The sequence below is a fragment of the Aphanomyces invadans genome, assembly GCF_000520115.1.
Source record: "Aphanomyces invadans strain NJM9701 unplaced genomic scaffold supercont1.6, whole genome shotgun sequence".
NCBI lineage: Eukaryota > Oomycota > Saprolegniomycetes > Saprolegniales > Verrucalvaceae > Aphanomyces > Aphanomyces invadans.
Window position 1 is genome coordinate 1,467,752 of NW_008580151.1, and position 19,266 is coordinate 1,487,017.

General features: G+C 53.5%; 10 protein-coding genes across 18 annotated transcripts; 4 read left to right on the forward strand and 6 right to left on the reverse strand.

Moving 5' to 3' along the window:
* The first annotated feature begins 30 nt into the window (after nucleotides 1-30).
* Nucleotides 31-931, forward strand: H310_04088 (hypothetical protein). The gene is made up of 2 exons (XM_008868259.1): nucleotides 31-573; nucleotides 617-931. The coding sequence occupies exons 1-2, from the start codon at nucleotides 64-66 to the stop codon at nucleotides 806-808; spliced, it is 702 nt and encodes a 233-aa protein (XP_008866481.1). The 5' UTR covers nucleotides 31-63; the 3' UTR covers nucleotides 809-931.
* H310_04089 lies at nucleotides 38-2,623 on the reverse strand. 2 transcript variants are annotated; one of them, XM_008868260.1, is made up of 7 exons: nucleotides 2,477-2,623; nucleotides 2,255-2,366; nucleotides 1,991-2,185; nucleotides 1,771-1,935; nucleotides 1,584-1,709; nucleotides 1,443-1,533; nucleotides 38-1,395 (listed from the first exon to the last, which is right to left on the reverse strand). In XM_008868260.1, the coding sequence occupies exons 2-7, from the start codon at nucleotides 2,306-2,308 to the stop codon at nucleotides 917-919; spliced, it is 1,110 nt and encodes a 369-aa protein (XP_008866482.1). In that variant the 5' UTR covers nucleotides 2,309-2,366; nucleotides 2,477-2,623; the 3' UTR covers nucleotides 38-916. The 2 variants fall into 2 exon arrangements, with proteins under 2 accessions (XP_008866482.1, XP_008866483.1); XM_008868261.1 differs by having other exon boundaries at nucleotides 2,255-2,623.
* A 317-nt stretch (nucleotides 2,624-2,940) lies between these two features.
* On the reverse strand, nucleotides 2,941-5,989 carry H310_04090 (hypothetical protein). Of its 5 annotated transcripts, XM_008868264.1 has the most exons (10): nucleotides 5,837-5,989; nucleotides 5,492-5,790; nucleotides 5,340-5,435; nucleotides 5,241-5,291; nucleotides 4,992-5,186; nucleotides 4,763-4,943; nucleotides 4,571-4,708; nucleotides 4,133-4,519; nucleotides 3,512-4,089; nucleotides 2,961-3,453 (listed from the first exon to the last, which is right to left on the reverse strand). In XM_008868264.1, exons 1-10 carry the CDS (start codon nucleotides 5,934-5,936, stop codon nucleotides 2,995-2,997), a joined length of 2,484 nt encoding a protein of 827 aa, XP_008866486.1. In that variant the 5' UTR covers nucleotides 5,937-5,989; the 3' UTR covers nucleotides 2,961-2,994. The 5 variants fall into 5 exon arrangements, with proteins under 5 accessions (XP_008866488.1, XP_008866486.1, XP_008866484.1 ...); XM_008868266.1 differs by having other exon boundaries at nucleotides 2,941-3,453; nucleotides 4,571-4,711; nucleotides 4,992-5,291; XM_008868262.1 differs by having other exon boundaries at nucleotides 2,961-4,089.
* Nucleotides 5,990-6,708: 719 nt separating this feature from the next.
* H310_04091 (hypothetical protein) lies at nucleotides 6,709-8,001 on the reverse strand. The gene is made up of 4 exons (XM_008868267.1): nucleotides 7,454-8,001; nucleotides 7,256-7,403; nucleotides 7,118-7,201; nucleotides 6,709-7,068 (listed from the first exon to the last, which is right to left on the reverse strand). Exons 1-4 carry the CDS (start codon nucleotides 7,933-7,935, stop codon nucleotides 6,760-6,762), a joined length of 1,023 nt encoding a protein of 340 aa, XP_008866489.1. The 5' UTR covers nucleotides 7,936-8,001; the 3' UTR covers nucleotides 6,709-6,759.
* Nucleotides 8,002-11,065: 3,064 nt separating this feature from the next.
* H310_04092 lies at nucleotides 11,066-12,270 on the forward strand. 2 transcript variants are annotated; one of them, XM_008868269.1, is made up of 5 exons: nucleotides 11,066-11,320; nucleotides 11,371-11,611; nucleotides 11,656-11,807; nucleotides 11,863-11,985; nucleotides 12,033-12,270. In XM_008868269.1, exons 1-5 carry the CDS (start codon nucleotides 11,098-11,100, stop codon nucleotides 12,086-12,088), a joined length of 795 nt encoding a protein of 264 aa, XP_008866491.1. In that variant the 5' UTR covers nucleotides 11,066-11,097; the 3' UTR covers nucleotides 12,089-12,270. The 2 variants fall into 2 exon arrangements, with proteins under 2 accessions (XP_008866491.1, XP_008866490.1); XM_008868268.1 differs by having other exon boundaries at nucleotides 11,656-11,985.
* On the reverse strand, nucleotides 11,948-12,797 carry H310_04093 (hypothetical protein). 3 transcript variants are annotated; one of them, XM_008868272.1, is made up of 4 exons: nucleotides 12,673-12,797; nucleotides 12,522-12,626; nucleotides 12,414-12,468; nucleotides 11,948-12,362 (listed from the first exon to the last, which is right to left on the reverse strand). In XM_008868272.1, the coding sequence occupies exons 1-4, from the start codon at nucleotides 12,783-12,785 to the stop codon at nucleotides 12,225-12,227; spliced, it is 411 nt and encodes a 136-aa protein (XP_008866494.1). In that variant the 5' UTR covers nucleotides 12,786-12,797; the 3' UTR covers nucleotides 11,948-12,224. The 3 variants fall into 3 exon arrangements, with proteins under 3 accessions (XP_008866494.1, XP_008866493.1, XP_008866492.1); XM_008868271.1 differs by having other exon boundaries at nucleotides 11,948-12,468; XM_008868270.1 differs by having other exon boundaries at nucleotides 12,522-12,797.
* Nucleotides 12,798-12,902: 105 nt separating this feature from the next.
* H310_04094 (ribosomal protein L29) lies at nucleotides 12,903-13,618 on the forward strand. The gene is made up of 3 exons (XM_008868273.1): nucleotides 12,903-13,003; nucleotides 13,066-13,151; nucleotides 13,250-13,618. The coding sequence occupies exons 1-3, from the start codon at nucleotides 13,000-13,002 to the stop codon at nucleotides 13,529-13,531; spliced, it is 372 nt and encodes a 123-aa protein (XP_008866495.1). The 5' UTR covers nucleotides 12,903-12,999; the 3' UTR covers nucleotides 13,532-13,618.
* A 540-nt stretch (nucleotides 13,619-14,158) lies between these two features.
* H310_04095 (hypothetical protein) lies at nucleotides 14,159-15,424 on the reverse strand. The gene has a single exon (XM_008868274.1). It carries the CDS (start codon nucleotides 15,364-15,366, stop codon nucleotides 14,404-14,406), a length of 963 nt encoding a protein of 320 aa, XP_008866496.1. The 5' UTR covers nucleotides 15,367-15,424; the 3' UTR covers nucleotides 14,159-14,403.
* Nucleotides 15,425-16,451: 1,027 nt separating this feature from the next.
* Nucleotides 16,452-18,289, forward strand: H310_04096 (hypothetical protein). The gene is made up of 6 exons (XM_008868275.1): nucleotides 16,452-16,654; nucleotides 16,712-16,800; nucleotides 16,845-17,190; nucleotides 17,242-17,537; nucleotides 17,584-17,637; nucleotides 17,695-18,289. The coding sequence occupies exons 1-6, from the start codon at nucleotides 16,480-16,482 to the stop codon at nucleotides 18,136-18,138; spliced, it is 1,404 nt and encodes a 467-aa protein (XP_008866497.1). The 5' UTR covers nucleotides 16,452-16,479; the 3' UTR covers nucleotides 18,139-18,289.
* H310_04097 (hypothetical protein) lies at nucleotides 18,156-19,261 on the reverse strand. The gene is made up of 2 exons (XM_008868276.1): nucleotides 18,737-19,261; nucleotides 18,156-18,663 (listed from the first exon to the last, which is right to left on the reverse strand). Exons 1-2 carry the CDS (start codon nucleotides 19,221-19,223, stop codon nucleotides 18,230-18,232), a joined length of 921 nt encoding a protein of 306 aa, XP_008866498.1. The 5' UTR covers nucleotides 19,224-19,261; the 3' UTR covers nucleotides 18,156-18,229.
* Nucleotides 19,262-19,266: the final 5 nt, after the last annotated feature.

The window sequence follows — 19,266 nt, forward strand, 5'->3', positions numbered from 1 at the left end:
CCATACTGCATTTAGTACTACTATTTCAGTTGACGTCCTACGTTTGATCGAGCTCGCGCCGAGATGCAGTCGGAATTCTGCTCGACACAGCGAACATGGCGAGTGACAGGCCAACATGTGAAGCCCGAGTCGGTGGAGGCTGCAGTCGACGTGACGAAAAAGTTGCTCGTGGAAAACGGATCTCTGTCCGACGTAGTCAAGAAGCGTGAGCGCAGTGACAGCGAGGTTGAAAGCGGAGCATCGAAGAAGTCCAAATCCGACCAGGATGTCGCCGGTGGCAAGAAACAAGCAGACGGGTCAATCCTATTCGACTTATCGTCCAAGAAGTTAGTGTCTGTGCGGGCGTGGAAAAGTGCGATTCTGGTCGACATTCGCGAGTACTTCGACTCGAACGGAGAACGCAAGCCTGGAAAGAAGGGTATATCCTTGACGACGGATCAATTTCATGCTGTGATGAACCTCATCGATGACATCGATTTGAGCGTCAACTGGGTGCAAAACCCAGACAAGTCTGTTGCGAACTACACAGTGGACACATTGAGCGATGTTGAGCCCAATTCTGTCGCATTTGTCGTATGTGTCCGACTCGTTATCCATCCCCTGAGTGTCCTTGTAGATTTCCAGTAAACGACGTGTGTCTGTGCGGAAATTCAAATCTATGGTGCTGGTGGATATCCGAGAGTATTACGACGCAAATGGAACGATGAAGCCAGGGAACAAGGGCATTTCGTTGACAAAGGAGCAATGGAACGTGTTAAAGTCTCACGTGGACGCCATCAAGACAGCAATGGCGTTGCTGGTGTCGTAGATTCAGAAAACCAATATGCGTTCGCTTCGTGAAAGAGTATGTTATCTCTAGAAACCTTTACAACACGTAAGAAACGTACGAGTACACAATCGAAGGGACATCTATATCTTATATCGTCGTGACCTTCATCCGTTTGGGATTGCTTCCTGTCCGACTTCCTGCGCCATGCCCTCGCTTGCCGCCTCCTTCGTCTCCGTCGTCGCCATCGTCATCATCGTCATCATTGTTGGGGTCGACCTGGTTGTCATGCTGGTGCTGCTGGTTTGAAAAAGTGTTGTCGGGATGTCCCATGTACGGTTGTTGCTGTTGTTGATATTGCTGTTGGTGGTGTTGATGGTGTTGGTGATGTAGTTGCGACGGAGTGGACGACGGCGAGTCGTACGGACTACTGCTTCCGTCGTGGCTTAGCCGGTGAGGATTGAATCCAAGGTTGCTGTTCTTCTGGTGGCCAAAGTCGTTCGGGCCTAAGTTCAGACCCAACACTCCCGACTTGTCCCCGTCGCTAGGCTCGCCTGACATGCCGAGGTGCATGGTACTACCGTCGGAATTTTGAGGACTGAACTCGTGCCGAAGGAGCATGTTCGCAGCTATGATACCAGGTAAGTTTAACTCGTTTGACGGTGAGAGGACGTACTGGTGGGAGAAGGAAGAATGCCGTGCAAGTTGGAGGGACTTGGGAGGACAGATAGCATGTGACTTCCATGAACCGCAGATAGCATCCCGAGCTATATCGAGATTTCGATGATTCGATTCATCATTTGCACGCATGACGTACGCCATGTTGATACATCGGCAGCTGGGGCGGGGCGTATTGCATGTCTTTCTTCTGGAGCAGTTGCTGAAACCCTTTTGGAGCTCGCTTTTTGTTCATGTTTCGATTGTTGAGCATATATTGATCCGGCTACAGTAATTGACCAGGTCAGGGCAAGGCCAGGAATCATTTCAAGGGATTCAGAACGTACGTCGTTAGTCAGACCGAGTGACACACCAGACACCCCCGCGCCAAGCATGCGATCGTTCGGAGCGGTCATGCTGGAGTACGCCGGGGAACTCTCGTGGGATGACAAGCCACCATAAGGACTGCCTTCGTTGCCCTTCTTCTTGTTTTCGCCGAATAACGTGTCGTACTACAATCAATCAACGTGTCATCCATAGTTCGTCTAAAACATGAAGCACACTTACGTCTGCATTGTCTTTTGTCTCGTAAGGCTCGCCATATTCAGTGTATTTGAGAAGGATTTGATCCACGCTCGTGCTCGAGTATTGATACAGCTTGTCGTTCGAGTCAAAGACGATGAGCGCAATCTCGCAGTCGCACAGCTTGGACAGCTCCATGGCTTTCTTGAAGATGCCTGTTTTCCGCTTGGCGAACGTGACCTATAGAAGACGTGTGGATGAGGTTTAGTTTCTCGATCACCACTCCCCGGACAACACAGATCCGCATACCTGTCGGTTGCGGTCGTCGTCGATTCTCTGGATCTTAATCTTCTTGCGTCCCATCGTGAGCGGGCAGGGAGAGAGCGCGAGCGGTCGGCGGAAGCGGCGAGTGTTTGGTCACCTATGAATCCAGTCCCACTGTCACGTCGGAGCGAATTCTAAAAATGGAACAGCAGCCGGAGGGGCGCTATCCGGATGAAAGATCCCTTGCAGTCGTCAATGTCGACGCACCAAAAGAATGCTTGAGGACGCGCTGGCGGCAACGGCGGCGGCGGGAACTTGCTGTCGACGGAGACGAAACGCTCCTTGGTCGAGCTGCGGGGATCGCTTCGACGCGGTGACCCAAATGAGAAATAACAAGCATGGAATTGGATATTCCACATACCCCGTTAACTTTCGAAATTGGAGTTGGCCAGTCCCCGAAAATGACAAAATCGGGCACGAGGTTTCAATACATTTTTCGAGTTAAGGGCATTTGACGCGCTCGGATTGGCCAAAGAACGTCCCTCTTTCTAGTATACAAGTGGTGCTACCACCCCTTTATGGCCACATTGGCCCAGGCGGCGTTCCAAAAATAGAAAGTTTGGGGCGCTATATATACATTTCACCATACATTTATCGAATGCAATGTCAGCCAATCACAGGTCACCCCTACCCCGCGCCAGGTCACTTGGAGTTTGTATGTCAACAAGAGGTTCCGAAACAACCCACACGATCGATTAGGGTTCGACCTGTTAAACTTAATACAGTTACAAATTTTTCGAGTGAATCCGCGCCGCCATCGCGCGACAAAACAACTTGGCGTCCACGTACGGCTTCTGGCTGCGCAACCAGTACTCGGCATCTTCCATCGTGACTTGGATTTCGTGCTTGTTTCGACGGGCATTTGGGGCGATTGACGTGTTCACACGTCCTTCCAGCATCACCGAGCCTTCCTGCGTCAACTTGAGCTTCAAGTCCTTGCGTGCCAATTCGTCAATATCCATGTCTTCTTCGTCTTTGTCCATGAGGTCCTTCTTGGACGTAGACGACGCAGACGGCGGTGCTTTTGGATTCGCTTTGCCTTTACGCCGCTTGTTGTTCTTGTCCTTATCAGCCGACTCGTCCTTGCGCCCTTCCTCCAACAGTTCGGAACGAAGCGCTTGGTCTGCTTGCATCTGTCGATTGAAGTGTTCATCCGAGCTCAATCGCAGGATCTCCACGGCAGTCTACCGTACAAAAAGCAGAGTAAGAATGCGTGCTTTCTCGGCCCATGTATGCCCATACCTTGGCGGGGTGGGAAGACGGCGGAGGTGGCTGCTTGCGGGGAATGCTGTTCGCATATGCGTCGTTGCGCTGCTTAGCAATTTCGACCATTTCTTCCAACGCTTGCTTGAGGTACTCATGGAGGGCGAGGCCCATCACTTCCGTTACATCTTCCCCTGTTTGGGGCTGCAAACCACCGGCGATGAAGGCTTTGGCCATCGTTTGTTGAAGTCCTTGGTGCTGGAAGAGTTCACTCCAGGTCTCTCGCTTGGGCCCAAGTTGCTTGGCCTTGGGGGGCACGCCGGCCAACATGATGCGCTTTTCCACTTGCGGATCGATGTTCGTGTGCGTCAGAACATCCGCTTCCCGGCGCAAGTCATTGGCGTTGGTCGGCGCTAGTTCTTCCGTTAAGTCATACGTTTCGATAGCGCCGGGGTGGTTCTGTTGCAGGTACGCCGTTGCATTGGACGCCAAAGCTTTCTTGGTGACCGAAGACGGGGCAAAGCTGTTCGCGGGGGACGCCTTCACCTTCTTGGCAGGTCCGCCGTCGAGCGGGGAGCGCGGCGAAGTCGCCGTGCCTGGGCGCTTGGTCGTCAAACCTATAGTACTCTGGCTTAACAAAATTGAAACGAGTCAACGTACCTTGAGGAGTCAGTTGTTGACCAGGGACCGCGACAGCTGCCCCGGTATTTGTCGCGGGTTGCTGCGGAGGAGCCGTGGCAAACGGAAGCGGCTGGAGACTGACGCTGCAAACGGGACACGTGACTTTGTTGGGGCACTGCTTGTAGTGATTGAATACTTGCAAGTACGTTTTCGCCTTGACAACAGTCGTGGCGGGGTTTTGCATTTCCCTCATGTATTCCTTGGACTCGCTGCAGCCTGGGGCGGGGCATCCCGACGACAAACTGCACTTTTGGCAGTGAAGGATCATCTGCAAGATTTGACCGTAGTCCGTCGCTTTGGGTGTTTGCTGCGTCGTTGTCGCGGGAGTCGCCGTTGCTGTGGCTTGGGGGGTTGGTGCTGCAGGTGCTAATATGGAATTGTAGCCATCCAGAGCTGAAAAATTGAGTGCTGAGATACCTGCATGTTGGGTCGCTGGACTCGGCTGGGTATATGGGGGCACCTGTTTTTTTACGGCTTGAGGCTCGTGGAGGTCTGGGTGTACATTCGACTGAGGAGAATTTGCCGGTGGGTCTTTCATCGAGGGCTGTCGTGGTCCTGCTACACGGCAATCGATTGAGCGGGTCACAGTCATTCGCTTACCCAGCGTACCATTCGACCGCATGGTGTCACAAAAGGGAATCGGACACCGGTCTCGAGGCCCGACAGTACATTCGGTCGCGTGCAATTTAACCAGCGTGCGCAATTGTTCGCAGTGGTGGCACTCGCGCCCCCCTCCACACGTCATACTGTGCTTAAAGAAGCGCTTGATGTCGTCGCATTTGGCCATCGCCTATGCAAACCTTTCCGTCACGAGTGCCTTCACCGCAAGTACTGTTACTTTGCATTCGCCGGGGGCTGTTGTACAGGTAGCTGAATGCGCCAGCAACTGACGGGCAAAGCGAATCTTGGCACTGGCCTCCGTCGACTGATGCGTGGCTGCAGATGGTGGTGCAACCACAGCTGCTGGGGCTGGCGCACGTTGCTGCGCTGGTTGCAACGTAGCTGCCATTGGACGGTTCGGCGTGGGGGCTGCCTGGTAGGTCGTCAGTGCTTGCGAAAACGGAATGGAAGTTGGCACAGTGGGCACCGGCTCTGCCTTCATCGTGGGTTGGGTGGGAAACGTCCGCGGCGTCGACGTCTATACGATGCGCGTGACAAATCATGAAGTGCGAAGGGAATGATGTACCGGAATGGAAAATCCACCGACTTCTTGGCACAGCACATTGAAGATTGGCTCTCCCAACGATCGCTTGACCAAGTCCACGATGAAGTTCATGTCGTTCTGAATCATGGGTAGCGAGATCAATCGAAATTCAGGATGGAGGGTGCTGCATGTACCTTGACACCAATTTGCCGCGTGCGCACTTCTTCAAACAAGGGCTTGTACTTGTCTGGAAACCGTTCGAGAATAAGTCGAAACAACTTCTTGATCTTCTCTTCTTGCGTCATGACAGGTGGAGGGGCGGTTGGAGACGGAGTGTAGGCAATTGGAGCAGCCATAGCTTGATGCGGCGGAGCGATTACACCAACAGGCGGTTGCACGAGAATCGGCTGCGGCGAAAGGACCGCCCCTGGTGGAGGTAACATTCCCATGGACTGTTGCGCGAACCCACTCGTCATGTCTGTATTTCCTAAGGCTACCAGCATGCTTATTGTCAACACAAGGAACAGTTGGCGACTTACACATGTCGTCGTCATCGTCGTCGTCGTACAGGAGGTCGTCGATGGGAGCGCTCATTTTGGCAAATGACCGCCAGGTGCAATTTTGAAAACGGCATGGCATCCACAAAGGTGGATGAACACCTCGAATAAAAATTTCCGAACCAAAGAATTAAAAACAACCTCGCCTGGATATTGAATCGAATAATATTAGTTGTCTTAATGTACTCTTTCAAAATATTTGCATCGACCTGCTCCATGTTGTTGGAATTGGCCAAACGTCGCTCATGTGTGAGATGATGACGCCGCTCTTTCACAACAGAGCGGCGGCGCCGTACGACACCTTGGCTAGACTATTCCTCTATTGGCTCTGTGCATCTTCCAGATCATGCGATGCGCTTGTCATGGTGCCATCGATCTCGTGGGGAAGATGCATCGCACACACTTGCTGCCACTACATCAAGACGGCAAAAGCTTGCAGCATGTCCATTGCTGTCGTTCATTCATGCATGAAGGTATCTCTATCTCTTTTGCGTTTTGCAGTCGAGTCTGGCAGTTCCCATGGCATGCACACGACTTTTTTTCGTGTGGGGGTCATGGCCTGAAGTGGATGAAAAAGGATACATCTACGCCATCGCCTTCACGACGGCAGTGGCGGCGTTTTGCACCTCCTTTGAGCATTCCTGGACCGGGTTCCACCAGGAGCGTTGTCTGGGATCAGCGCACTCATGTATCAAATATGGGCCATAGTTTGCTGCACCGTTGTGTTGCTGCGTTGGTGTCGACAGAAGGAATTGCAAACGTGGCTTTAGGTTAGGAAGGCTCTGGTGGCTGTCGTTGCGATGTGGGGTCCATTGATGCGGGACGTATATCTTTACAGATGAGGCTGGACGAGTCCACCTCGATCGAAGTGGCGGGTTTGGTCAGCGTGGCTGTACTCGGGAATGTTATCCAGATTTGGGCTTGGCTTCGATCTTGGGAGCGATGGGTGGACACAGCGACGCTGGAGGGATTATGTGTTGTGGGGCAGCACCAGTCGGCGCCATGTACGGGTGGAACGACATGCCGTAGCCAGGAGGGGCCATGGGGAAATGCCCCGTCGGCCCGGCTGGGGATGGCATTTGTGTCATGGCCATGGCGTTGGCTGCGACCATGGACCCCATGTGGGAGAACTGCAGACACGACGCGAGCTTGCTCACTTCTTGCTTCATGCGGTCGCGATCGACGCGCAGTTCATCGCGCTCTCGTGTAAGCAGCTGCCAGGACGACACATGAATGACAAAGCACAGACTGCACCACGGATACCTTAATCGTTGTGATGGCTTCTTGCAGGACGGCACTTTTCCGGACTTTGTCGTTCATGCCCAGGAGGATCGTGAGCTCATCAAACTAGTTGTTTCGGTCAGAAAGGAGTAAAAAACGGAAAATATTGCATCGCAAGACCTTCACGTTGACTTCGTGTCGCCGCATTTTCTCGCGCGACTTTTTGCGAAAGCCGCGGTCGTCTTCGTCGTCGAATGCACCGCCATCGTGCCCCCCCCCAATGGTGCTACAACTAGAGCTGTCGCACGACTGCATGACTCCAAACGGCCTACAAAATAGGTTTCGTGCTGCGACAACGGAGATTTCGCGCGTGTATACCTCTTCATGCTAGAAGGTGTGGTGGACGATGTGGTTGCTGCCAACGTGGGGAGTTGCACCGTCGGATTGTGCTGCTGAGATTGAGTCCGGGTTTGAGTGAGCTGCGGTGATGGCGTTTCTGAAGGCAGCTGAATGGTTTGATGAACGACTGCGGGGGGTTCAATGGCTTTTTCTTCGAGACTGAAGTCGCTAAACTCGGACATGGCAGAGTCCAGGGCTTGACGAGTGAGCAAGGGCAGGACACTCGGAAACGGCGAGTTTGGTAGACTATTCGACAACAAAGCGCTTTTGAACTGCGTGTGTGTCGCGGCGGGTTGGCTGGTTGTTGTCGACGACCCGGCGTGTGGAGACGACCCTTCCTCGTCTGCATACCCCAACGAGAATCCCTTCCAATCCTCCGCCCCGGGTTCTGCAGGCATGTGTTCGCTGAGGAATCTCCCGAGATCCTCGATCTGCAAGCTGCTCATGTCGTCAAAGTCCATTCCTGCGGTGCCGACGGCTTGAATTGGGTGGTCTCGTTGGCGGCACCCGTGATCCGGGCATGCTACGATTTAACGTCCTCTATGGTGATGCTGTTTTGACGCGTTAAATATCAGGATGCAATACGTTATACACTAAAACGTCGACGGATGGGTCCAACCATCATTCGGATCAACTAAAACGCACGGTTTTGTCCGGGTTTGCGACATGCGACCCCGGCCGACCAACGAGCACCAGATGCCTCCCCGTCAACCTGTCACGGTCCATGCGTGGTCACGAGGTGTCCTTGGCACTGCTGAGTCGGTGGTGGCCTTTGCAGCGATATGGTGTCGGGACTGATATTGTCGACGCCTGGCTCGTGGGCTCCGGCGTCGGGGGAACCCGTGTTGCTTTGGCCCATCACACCACGCGGCGGACAACTCGACAATGGCCATGCCACGTACAATCGCCCACTAGTGTACTGTAAAGTGACGTTGTGTGCACAGGCACGTGAATGTGTGCCCGCGGACACAGCAATGCGGTGGTCTATGGACTTGGATGCATCACGTTCGCCAGGGACCTGGAAGGGAAGTTGGTCTGGTGGGCGCATGACGTCTGGCAAGCTTGGTGTAGGTGGAACTTGAACAATTTCTTGCATGGTGTGATGTGGGCATCCAGTTGTGCGGTGCCAACGCAACCCCTTTGACGAACGAGATCCATTCGTGGCCACCTCTCCGCCCGCGGAGGCCAGTGCTGCAGGGGAGTGCATGTCAAGAGTTGGCGTTGTACTGTTCCGATTTTGCCGTGAACGAGGAAGTCTCATGTCCCGAGGCATGGAACTCACCTGTCCTTCCATATCGTGGCATCACTTGACGCCAAACAATCTCTCTCCGAGACCTTCACTTGAACATGTGCGATGGGCACGTGGACATGTCGAAGTGGAAGCAAACACGTTTTGTGCAGCTGATAGCGCGCGCCCCGAAGTTCCGATATCACATAACATTTGTGGACGTGATGACGTCCCGAGCCTTCGTGTCATGATCGTGTAGGACCGCTCGAATATACCGAGTACGTTTCGCGGCCACGTCTTTCCTCCTAAAGCAATGCGTGATCGGTCCTCCGAGCCTCCTGGTTCGCGAATGGCTCTTGCACTTGGCAGGTAGTAATCGGCCGGGGTGTCCGAATGAGCTCCTTGTCACCGAGGCACGGCGAAGGCACGCCACAGGCGGAGACGCACCGATGTGTTCCAACGATCAGCCTCGTCTCGATCCAACGAATTCTTGCTTTCCACATTCCAATCGTCAGCATTGACGGGGACACTCCGTCAGGTCGAGTCTCGGGTCAAACAAATGCCAAGCTCGTGTTACATTTGGTACCAAACTCCTTGTCGCTGCCAAACTCGTTCGCCAAACGTGAGCCAGTCGAGGCGGCATGGGGGAGTGTGAGATCTCCTGTGGCAAACGAGTTGGATCGACTATGTGCATGGAAGTGTATTGCTAGATCGCCCCCATCATCGCGACGCCAACTTGCAATAACGCGACAAAAACCAACCACGCGGTCCCCTCGATGCAACGACTTCGACAGCTGGCTGCCCAGTGTGGACGGGCTGTCGCGAAGGAGAATTTTCGTGTTTTTCTGCCTCGTCTAAGCTGTCGACTAGGACAACTTGTCGCCGTCTGAACCAATTGTGCTTCGTGGATTGAAGTCGCGGGCTCCACGCGACCCGCCGGTCGAGCGGCACCACGAGCACTTGCGTGAGCTCCATCGACCCGAACTTCTCCTGTGCGAGCTGCGCCTGAGAGAGCAGCATCGGTTCGAAAGCCACGTGCCCAAGCCTGACCTGTCGTGAAACACGTCACACCAAAGGACGCGCCAGTTGCGAAAGCCGTCAAGCACGGCAACGCGAAACGCGTCGTCCCCAGCAAGAACCGAGCAGTTCACCAACAACGCCCCGTTCTCCCCAGATCGACGTCCATGGACAAGACTCCAAAATCGTACAACTCCAAGCTGTATGGTGTCCATTCCAAGTCGAATTTGTTCAACTCCAAGTCCATCCGTTCCAAGACTCTCGACATCGAAGGCACTCAAGTCCACGTCTCTCTCAACTCCACACCTGCCCATCGCTGAACTCGACATCCAGAGGAACAAAGCTCGAAGCACTCAACTCGACATTTCTCAACGCCCCATCTAGCCAAATTTCTAGACGTTGGAACGTCCACGTCACAGCCAAAACCGGTGACGAGCCGTCAACAACTCCAAAGCCTTCGACCACCAAAAACCCGTTGGCCTTTAAGCCATCCAACACTAAAAAGCCGTTCACGACAAAGCCATTCACGTTCACGACCGCCTTCGATCACCATGATTGCCTTCGACTGACAAGACGCCGTCAACAACGAAAAACCCCGTGACCACGACACTGTCGTCGAACACCAAGACGCTGTCCACCACCAAGATATCATATACAAGTGCAACGCGTTCGACTACAAGGATGCCTATCCACAAGTACAGGACCACCTTTGACCACCAAAAAAGCCTTCGACAACAAGGATATTATCCACAAGGAAACAGTCCACAATCGCCGCGAAGCCTTGGCCATGACGACGCCATCCACCACGATGAAACCTTCTCTGATGCGCTCGACCAAGGAACCTTTTCACCTAAACGGCCCCTACCAAGAAGCCTGTCACGAAAAAGCTCTCACAACCAAGACTCTCTTGACCGAACAAACCTCAACCACGATCTCGACGATTCAGAAGGTTGTCAAGTGACTAGGAAGTACTTGACTACTCGGAGGAGACCGATGACGTTGAAGAAACGGAGGGCGCCGAAGACGTGGAAACGACAAAGGGCAAGTTGACTCGAAAGGGGGTGGGTCATCGACGCAGCTTTAAGCGAGTGTCCGGTTTCCTTCGATGCAGGATGTACTCAAACAATCAGAAGAACCGCAATGATTGTCGACTTCCGTCTGCCATGGCCCTCACTCGACTGCCGTCGGTAGTTGCTGTATTGCCTCTTCTTCTTCGCACTGGCAACAGTTCTCTGCTCACGTTTCACGTGCCTGGTGTGCATGCACCAAGGCATGTCGCGTGGTGCTATTAATATTGGGCGAAAAGCACGTGCTGGAAGGAAGGGATGGTCAAAACAGCTCAACTATTTCGACGGACGAGCGCGGAAGCAGGTCGACGATGCTGAGTCGGCTGCGAGTCGTGGGCAGGTTGGGCAAGACGACGTCTAGCGTATCCCTTACCAGACGCCGTGTGTCCATCAAGTCGGCGGATGAATTCTTCCTACCGAACCTCCATTCTCCTCCATCAACCAAGCACTCGACTGGACTCCACGACCGTATGCGCGACGACGCCCTGGACGAAACAGCTTTGTATGAGCGTGATATCGAGCTCCTAGACCATGGTACACACCTGTAGAACGAATATGTCGCTGTACTGATGATACGTCGGTAGAACTGGAGTCCTTGCTCGGCCCTCTGCACGACAAAACAGAGACCGACGACGACAAACTGCCAGTCACTCCACCACCTGCCCGCTTCAAACAGTATCAATCTCCCTCTCCTCCCATCAGCCACGCTTTACATCACGACCAAACCACGCCTGCTCCAGCGGCAACTCGCACGTGCACGCTGTCCCATCCACGTGTGGTGATTTTAAACGGCCCATGCTCACTGGTTGGAGGTGTCGCAATGCAGTATGTCGCAGTCCGATTCCAACCTCTCTGACCGCGCCCCGCAGACGCCCATGGGCTTCACTTCAGCTTGAGCTTGAGTACCTTTCATCCACAGCAGGGATCCTGCTGGAGTGTCAATCGTCCAACCACGAAGGTGTCATCATCGACTTTCTCCTTAACACATCGACTCACACGGTTGTCATCTTCAACTGTGGTGGTACCGTTTGAAATTGCCCATTTTGAAGAAGCAACTGCCATGACACGAGAAATAGATTTACTGGCCGCTTATCCAGGCATTCAAAAAGCCCTCGACCTCACCCCAGCGAAGCAAGTGATTCTCTTAAACGACCGCCCCTACGTTGGAACTCCAGGCGCTCATGTTCGTCAGCTAACTGGTAATAATTCTATCGCCTTGTTCGTGATCACACTTAACTGGTCCTAGGGTTCGGCGCCGACGGGTACAAGCTGGCCCTGCTCGCAACCAAGGAGGCTTGGTGATGGTAGCCACGCCGCGTCGACGGATATTAGCCGATGACGCTATCGAGCCGTCGAGCGCTGATGTTGCAAATTGAAATATCTACATCGAAGCAATCGGGATCTTGAAGGGATGGGTTGACTTTGATCTTGGCCATGTTTAGAACGACATGTTCTTGTGCTCCAACACTGTTGTTTCATTGAAAACGAGATGTTTCTGGCCAAGGAGGGACGTGACGACTTTAAACTTTGCCCGGATCAGTTGCAAGTCCGTCAGCATCTTCTCGTCCAAGCTGTTCTGTTTGGTGCCTTTTCAGAATACACTCCATCGCATGCGAGTTGCACAAACCTCCAATTTGTACACCTCGATCAACGACCCCAACGCCATGATCGACTTCTCCGTTCTACATTCACACGTGATTCAACGTTGGCGACATACTTGCAAGATGACAGGTACCTCGTTGGGAGCTGCTCTGTCTTCGTCTTGAGCATTTCTCGCCACAGCAAGTAGCATCCATAGTAGAAACCGACTTCGGCGCCGATTTCATACCCTTTGACCTCTCTACGCAGCAATGGATCACCTGTCATCGTAGTCAACGGTGTCACACCCCAAGTCTTTGCCTTCTTCAAAGCCCAACCTTCGTCCTTCCAGCATGCCTTCTTCGTAGCCTTCCATGATGAATTGTTGCTCGATCGTGTCCACCGCGTCAAACTCGTCCATCGTTGCCGTGCGTCCCTTGATAAAATGGTGGGCAATCCGGATACCTGTCCAGTAAAACCTTTTAAATTCGATATAGGTTGTCTGAGGTGGCCTCCGATTGGTGGATTTTATCTGTGGCGTTGGTTGGTTTAGACGGGTGGACAGTGACTGGTTATTGAGGTTCACGGCGTCGCCGCCCGCATTACAAAAGGGAATCACCACCAGATCATCCAACATGGGTACGTGAATGGGGACAGCGTGGAGGACGTAGGGTTGGACATCTCAAGGGCGTGCCATGTAGTTCAGATCAAGGCTCATGAATTGCGCAACAAGACCAAGTCGGAACTTCTTGCCGAACTCGACGACTTGCAGCAAGAATTGGCTCAGGTATGATGCAGGAACGTAGGTGCAGGTGGCACGTTTAGGACACGAAACAGGCTGGCCGACGTGAGAGACACAGGAATGCTCAATGGTAGTGTACGTAGCTCCGTGTGGCCAAGGTGACCGGCGGCGCTGCCTCTAAGCTCGCCAAGATCAAGATTGTCCGACGATCGATCGCGCGTGTGTTGACCGTGTACAACCAAACCCAAAAGGCTCGCCTCCGTGAAAAGTTGGGCCAAGGCAAGCACGTTCCCGTGGATCTCCGCGAAAAGAAGACCCGCGCCATCCGCCGTGCATTGACCAAGGAAGAAAAGGCCATCAAGACCTTGAAGCAACAAAAGAAGGAAGCGTACTTCCCCAAGCGTCGATTCGCTGTTAAGGCTTAAATTGATTGCTGTCTGTGACAAGAGCGGTCGTCGGCATGTTGGCGGTCGAAGATGTGGTCAGACCAATACACTCGTCATTTTCCCTCACTTTTTGTTGTGTCCTCTCTGTACGATGCAGAAGCGCTATCCTTGTCTACAGTTTGGACCCACGAACACTGTACTTGCTCCACCTCGTCGATACCGACTACTCCACTCTGCGGTTTTCACACGGGGTCGATGACTGCCATGTGTCAAATCTCCTTGGCAATATATCAAAGTCAAATCCCGATGGAGTCAAGTTTGTAGATTACGAAGTTGCCGACAACACTTGCGCACACCCACATCTCACAGCCACACGTGCACTGCAAAAACCGCTGGGTGTGCTCGACGATGACATGTATCATCTCCTGCCTGGATTTTACAAGTACAATGGCCTCAAACCGCTCAAGTCGGCCGAGATCTTGATTCCCTTCTCTCCATCCTTTTACATCAGGTGGATCTTGCAGCTCTCTGTTCAACCGCCTTCCCCAAATGGGTCCCGTTAAACAAGTCGACACAAGCAATAAACCGTTCGCCGTCGATCCTCTCTGTGACTGTTCCTTGCACTGTCGCATGTGGATTAGGAAGTCGGCGAGAACACGTCATGAGTGTGCATACGAAAAACAGGATCGAGTTTTACAATGAGAGCTCGTTGATGCCCGTGCAGAGGGCGCGCTCGCCAGGTGGGGCGAGCGACTCGTTTCTGGTGCGACTTTGCCAGCATTTTCCAACGCGCAAGTTCCAACCCGTGCTGCATAAACGAGATGCCGTATCTGGTTTGAGTGTTCGCTTCGATAGCTCAAGCAGTAAGAAACGAGCTTGGCTTCAGAAGGCGTTGGTAAATATACATGTATTCACGGCGTCAAGGGATGGGTCGGCGCCAGTGGCATCGGAGGGATGATTGAGTACGCCATTTCTTCTTCTGCGGAATATGGAATCGCCAAACATCCATCGTTGAAATGGCGCAAGATGCGCTCGTGCTCATTGGTCATGGCGTCCTGGACTTTGCGTTCGAGGCACACGATGCCGACCGTGGCTTGCCATCTATGGCACTTGATGAAGTCGCGGTAGGCACACATTGCAATCTTTGCTGCTCGTTTGGTTGGAAACCCAAGGGATCCCGTCGAGATGGACGCGATGGCGATGCAGGTTGCGCCGACTCGACGAGCGCTTGCGAATGCGTTCAGATACGTCTTGTACAGGTTTTCTTCGCAATCAGGACGATGGGAAGATGGACCGACGCAATGGATCAAGTAATCGACCCCTGCATTAAATCCCGGCGTGACCACGGCGTCGGTGGTGCGTCGGCGGATGTCGTGGTATGGAGGGCTGCGGACGAGAGTCATCAATTCGGGACCAGCTCGGTTGAAAACTGCACCCGCTGCCCCAATTCCAAAGTTGATTAATGAAGAGTTCGTTGGAAACACCAGGCAATCCACGGATTTGTTGTCGATCGACGTGACACGGCCAATGTCCCCCGAGAAGACTTTCAACTTGGCAAACAATGCGTACTCCATCGACGTCTCCAAGAACTCGCGGCATGCTTGTGACAGTTCGTCAGCTTCCAGTGCAAATGATTCCGGCCATTGTGGATTCTGAAACACTTGAGGTAGTTCCGAAAACGGCGACATGGGCTCGAAGTTTCGTAGGCAGCCAAAGTGTAAGGTTGTGAGTTCTTTCCACATCGTTTGTTGCTGAGCGCCATACCCGCGGTGCTGGCGGCTAGCCAACAGCACAAAGCATAGCGTCTGTGCTGTGTGTACGTCGCACATCTCGAGGAGTTTGAAGCATATATCTGGGTTCCCGACGACCTCCATGAGATCTTGACGAAGGTCACGAAGTTGCGACTGGTGTTGCTCGAAATGCGAAAAGGCCAGAAATACTCTCAAGTGTTGGTCCGAGGAATATTTTTCCGGATGCGAAAACTACAACGACGTTGAAAAATAAAACGCGCCAAAATTGACGTCAAAACGAGGAAGGATGGCACGGGACCATGCGAATGCTGTCGGAACCGACACTGGGCATGGGCAGGCGCAACTACCTTCCAGCGCTCTCCCACGTGAAAGGAATGTGCTGAAGTGGAATAAACAACGCTATCGAGGACCACGATGCCTTGTGGACAAGGGCAGGACTGGCGAATGCTGGCAGTGCAGCAGGTCGGTACCTTCACAGGAATGAATTGTTGCATGTCCATGTGAGAGCATGCGCGATTGGCATGAGAGCGTGGACTTTGAACGTCTCTTGCTATCATATCTGTCGAGTCTTATGTCGGGTGGGTGATGTGGACCATCCATGGAGCGCTGGAGTGATGATGGATATGTTCCAACGACAGAAATCTATGCCCATCTTTGGGCAACATTAGATTGTAATGGACAGGGCAGCGGACAAGGTCGTGTGCATGACGACCCCATCTATAGAGATATGATTCTGTAGCGCCATTGCATCAAGAAGTGTTGTTGTGTCGTGAAGAGAACCGATTTCCTCATGCTACCACCATACGACTATCGACGAAGCTACGCTATCTCAACGAAGGACATCTCGTGTCGATGAGGGAGTTGCATGGTTGTCAAAGTGCATGAGCAGCGCGTTGTTATACACATCTCGTCCCGTGTCATCGCCTCGTGTTTGTGGGACCGATGGAGCCATCGATAGATATCCCACAGGTCCCTGGCGTACTTCCATCAGGTCGCTGCGTGGCCATGACGAGCTTCCTGTACACGTGCATGAAGCTGAACATAAATGAGCATCTCGCACGTCTCGCAGTGAGCGTTCATGGCAAACTTGGCCCCTCTACAATCGATGTTAAAAAGGTGTCGGTGTGCCGTGTGTTTTGCCGCTCTGCCATTTAACACACAATTTTTGATGTTTTTTAGATTCGACGGCATTGGAAAATATTTTTTTTCTGTGTATGACCCGTGGTTGGCGCAACAATGCAGGGTGTTGCCGCGCGAGGAGGGAGCAAAACCCAGACGAAGGTCTTGACGAAGCAGGCGGGCGAACGGTTAGGACTGTCCCTGATATCGCTCAATCCCGGGGCCTCGGGAAACATATACGTGTCGTCCATTGCACCCAACTCGACGGCATACCGGAAGAAAGTAGGCGTCGGTAGGTGTTCGTTGTTGCCGTTGGCAACCGACCGCTTTCCTACGGTGGTCATTCTAGGCTGGGAACTGCTGTACGTAAACGGCAAGAATGTTGAGAATATGACTGTGGACGACATCGCGCGGCTCGCAGGAGGAAGCTGTAAGGAGGTAAGGACCATTGTTACATGAACCAACGAACTCATCGATAGCAGGTCGAAATCATATTCGAAACGACCATGGCCGAGCGCTTTGTCAAGTGGAAAGCTGAAGCTGGTACAAAAGCGCCACCGGCGGCCACAGCGGGTGCGGCGACTGCAATCAAACCCAAGCCAAACGGCAATAGCGCGCACAAGACCGTTCCAAACCCGCACCCACCATCACAAGCGAAGCACAAGCCTGTGAAAGTTACAAAGCGTCCGGTCTCAAGCGCTTCTGCAGAGCAGAACGCACAAGGCCCGACTGCTGACGAAGACAGTGGCGGCGATGCACACAAAGTCGCGCCCAAGAAGAAGAAGGCGGCGGCTCAATCACACAACACGATCCAGCGATTTCTTCAGAGTTCGTTGCAAGTTGGGAATGTTCCTGTGTCTTGATCGTGACTGCGCGCAGGTAGCCGATCCTCCGACCCGTCGGGATCTCCGGCCGCCAATGTCCACCACCCGCTGCACGAGCTGACGCGCGCGCAGAAGTCGCGACAAGCGATGTTAGTCGACAAGTTGACGTATATGGGGTTTTCAAAGGCCGACGCGGTGCTGAGCTGCGAGAAGTGTGGGATCGACAATATTGACGCCAACATGCTCTGGCTTGTGTCGATGGTTGAGGAGCGCAGGTTTCAGAATGAGCTGAACAAGGCCCAGATCGAGTCGGAGCTGCAAAAGCGGAGCGAAGACTCGCAGCACAAACAAGTAGCGTGGCTCGGTCGATGCTCGCGGCTCTCAACTTTGCTCGTAGAAAGAGCAAGAAGTGCTGCAAACCGCATCGTCCCTGCGTGAGCTCTTCCCAGACGTACGATGGCATGGTGGCGTTCAATGAGCCTGACCGTACATGCTGTGCTCTTTGTAGTCTGTGGTGTTTGACCCCGTGACCCAAGCCCCGCTCGTGATCCACCTCATCGAGACGTTCCTCGTCAAGTTGAACGACACGGCGATTCCGCTGCGCCAGGCCGTTGTCGACATCCTCACGCAAGAAGCAAAGGCTCGACGGTGGTATCCCCGACCAGCGCAGTGCTACATCGCCAACCTTGTGCAGCGCGTCAACTCGACGATCAGTTCGCATCCACCGACCGCAGCTTGCTGCGCGCGGCGCGACGCGAACGAATGCCCGCTGGTCACGATCGTCCAGACGGAACTTGCGACGCTCAAGTCACATTTGTACATGTCGACGTCGAACGTCGGCGGGGTGCCCCTTGCGTTTTTAGAAGCCGACGACGAGAACCGATTTAGTTTAGCAGACGATGGGTTCGAAGTGTGCAACGTCGAAGATCTCGTATCCGACGACGACGAGTAAGACAAACAAAAACAGCACCAACTCGTGGCTGGGGTGCGAGAGCACTGAAATCGAATGAGAGCAGATTACTGGGGTGTGTTGAAAAATTTGATTACTCAGACCCGCCTCCCATGTAAATGCCTTCGCCGGCAAACCACAACGTCGCGTCGTCCAAAGACTGTCCTGCGTTTACTTCCTGCTGCCCGACGATCGGGCAGCGAGGGCAGTTGGACTGGTCGAACCGGACCGCGTGGTCTGTGCGGAGGTACTTGCCAGACACTACGTGGCGCAAACGTACAAGTTCGTCGCGGCCCCACGAAGGAACCCCAGTCGAGTGGCAGTCTTTGTCAGTGGCCTGGCATTGCTGGGCATTTTCGCATTCGACGATCCACGAATCACCACTGTCGCCATCCCCGGCTACGCCAAACCCACTCACTTCTGCGTATCGACCGTTTGACAAGGGCGATGAAAAGTCATGCGAGTGCAAGTTTCGTCGAGTGTTCACGTGCTCCAAACGAATCGTGGACCCACATCGAATCTTGGCACCTGCAGTCACACATGAGTCCAGCATCAACACGGTGATAGCCTGCAACGCGGAATATTCAGCATGAAGGCGTACCAAGGTCGCATGGAGAAGCCCCGTCGCCTTCCTTAACAAGCCAATAACTGTTAAAGTCGTCACGAGAACCATGGGCTGTCACCGATTGCTGCCCACTGCCAGTTCCGTAATTGACTTCATGTGAATGCAATCGAAATCGACTGTCTTCATGGACCAACTTGATCGTGCTACCGCAAGTGACGAATTCCAACCCAGGAGGGTAATGGAGCTCGGTGGACGCATCTTTCTTGCACGCATCTTCACACGTGAACGAGTGGTGCTCACAGCCCACTTCACGCACACGACGTCGATTTTCACACTCGCAGTACCCGGAACTCCCGTCAGGGATGGTGCTGCTGCATGCTGCATCGTACCAACTGTTGCGAGGACCATGGGGGTCGCAGCCCGAAGTCGCGCGCCACTTGACGCACCGAGGCTCTTCCGCAGCTGCATTGAGCGCCAGCAACATGTATTGGGTCGCAAGGAGCGTCACTGTGGAGACCCGCATGCGGTGTGTGTGTGGTTGGATTTCTTGCACTTGGCGAGTTCAA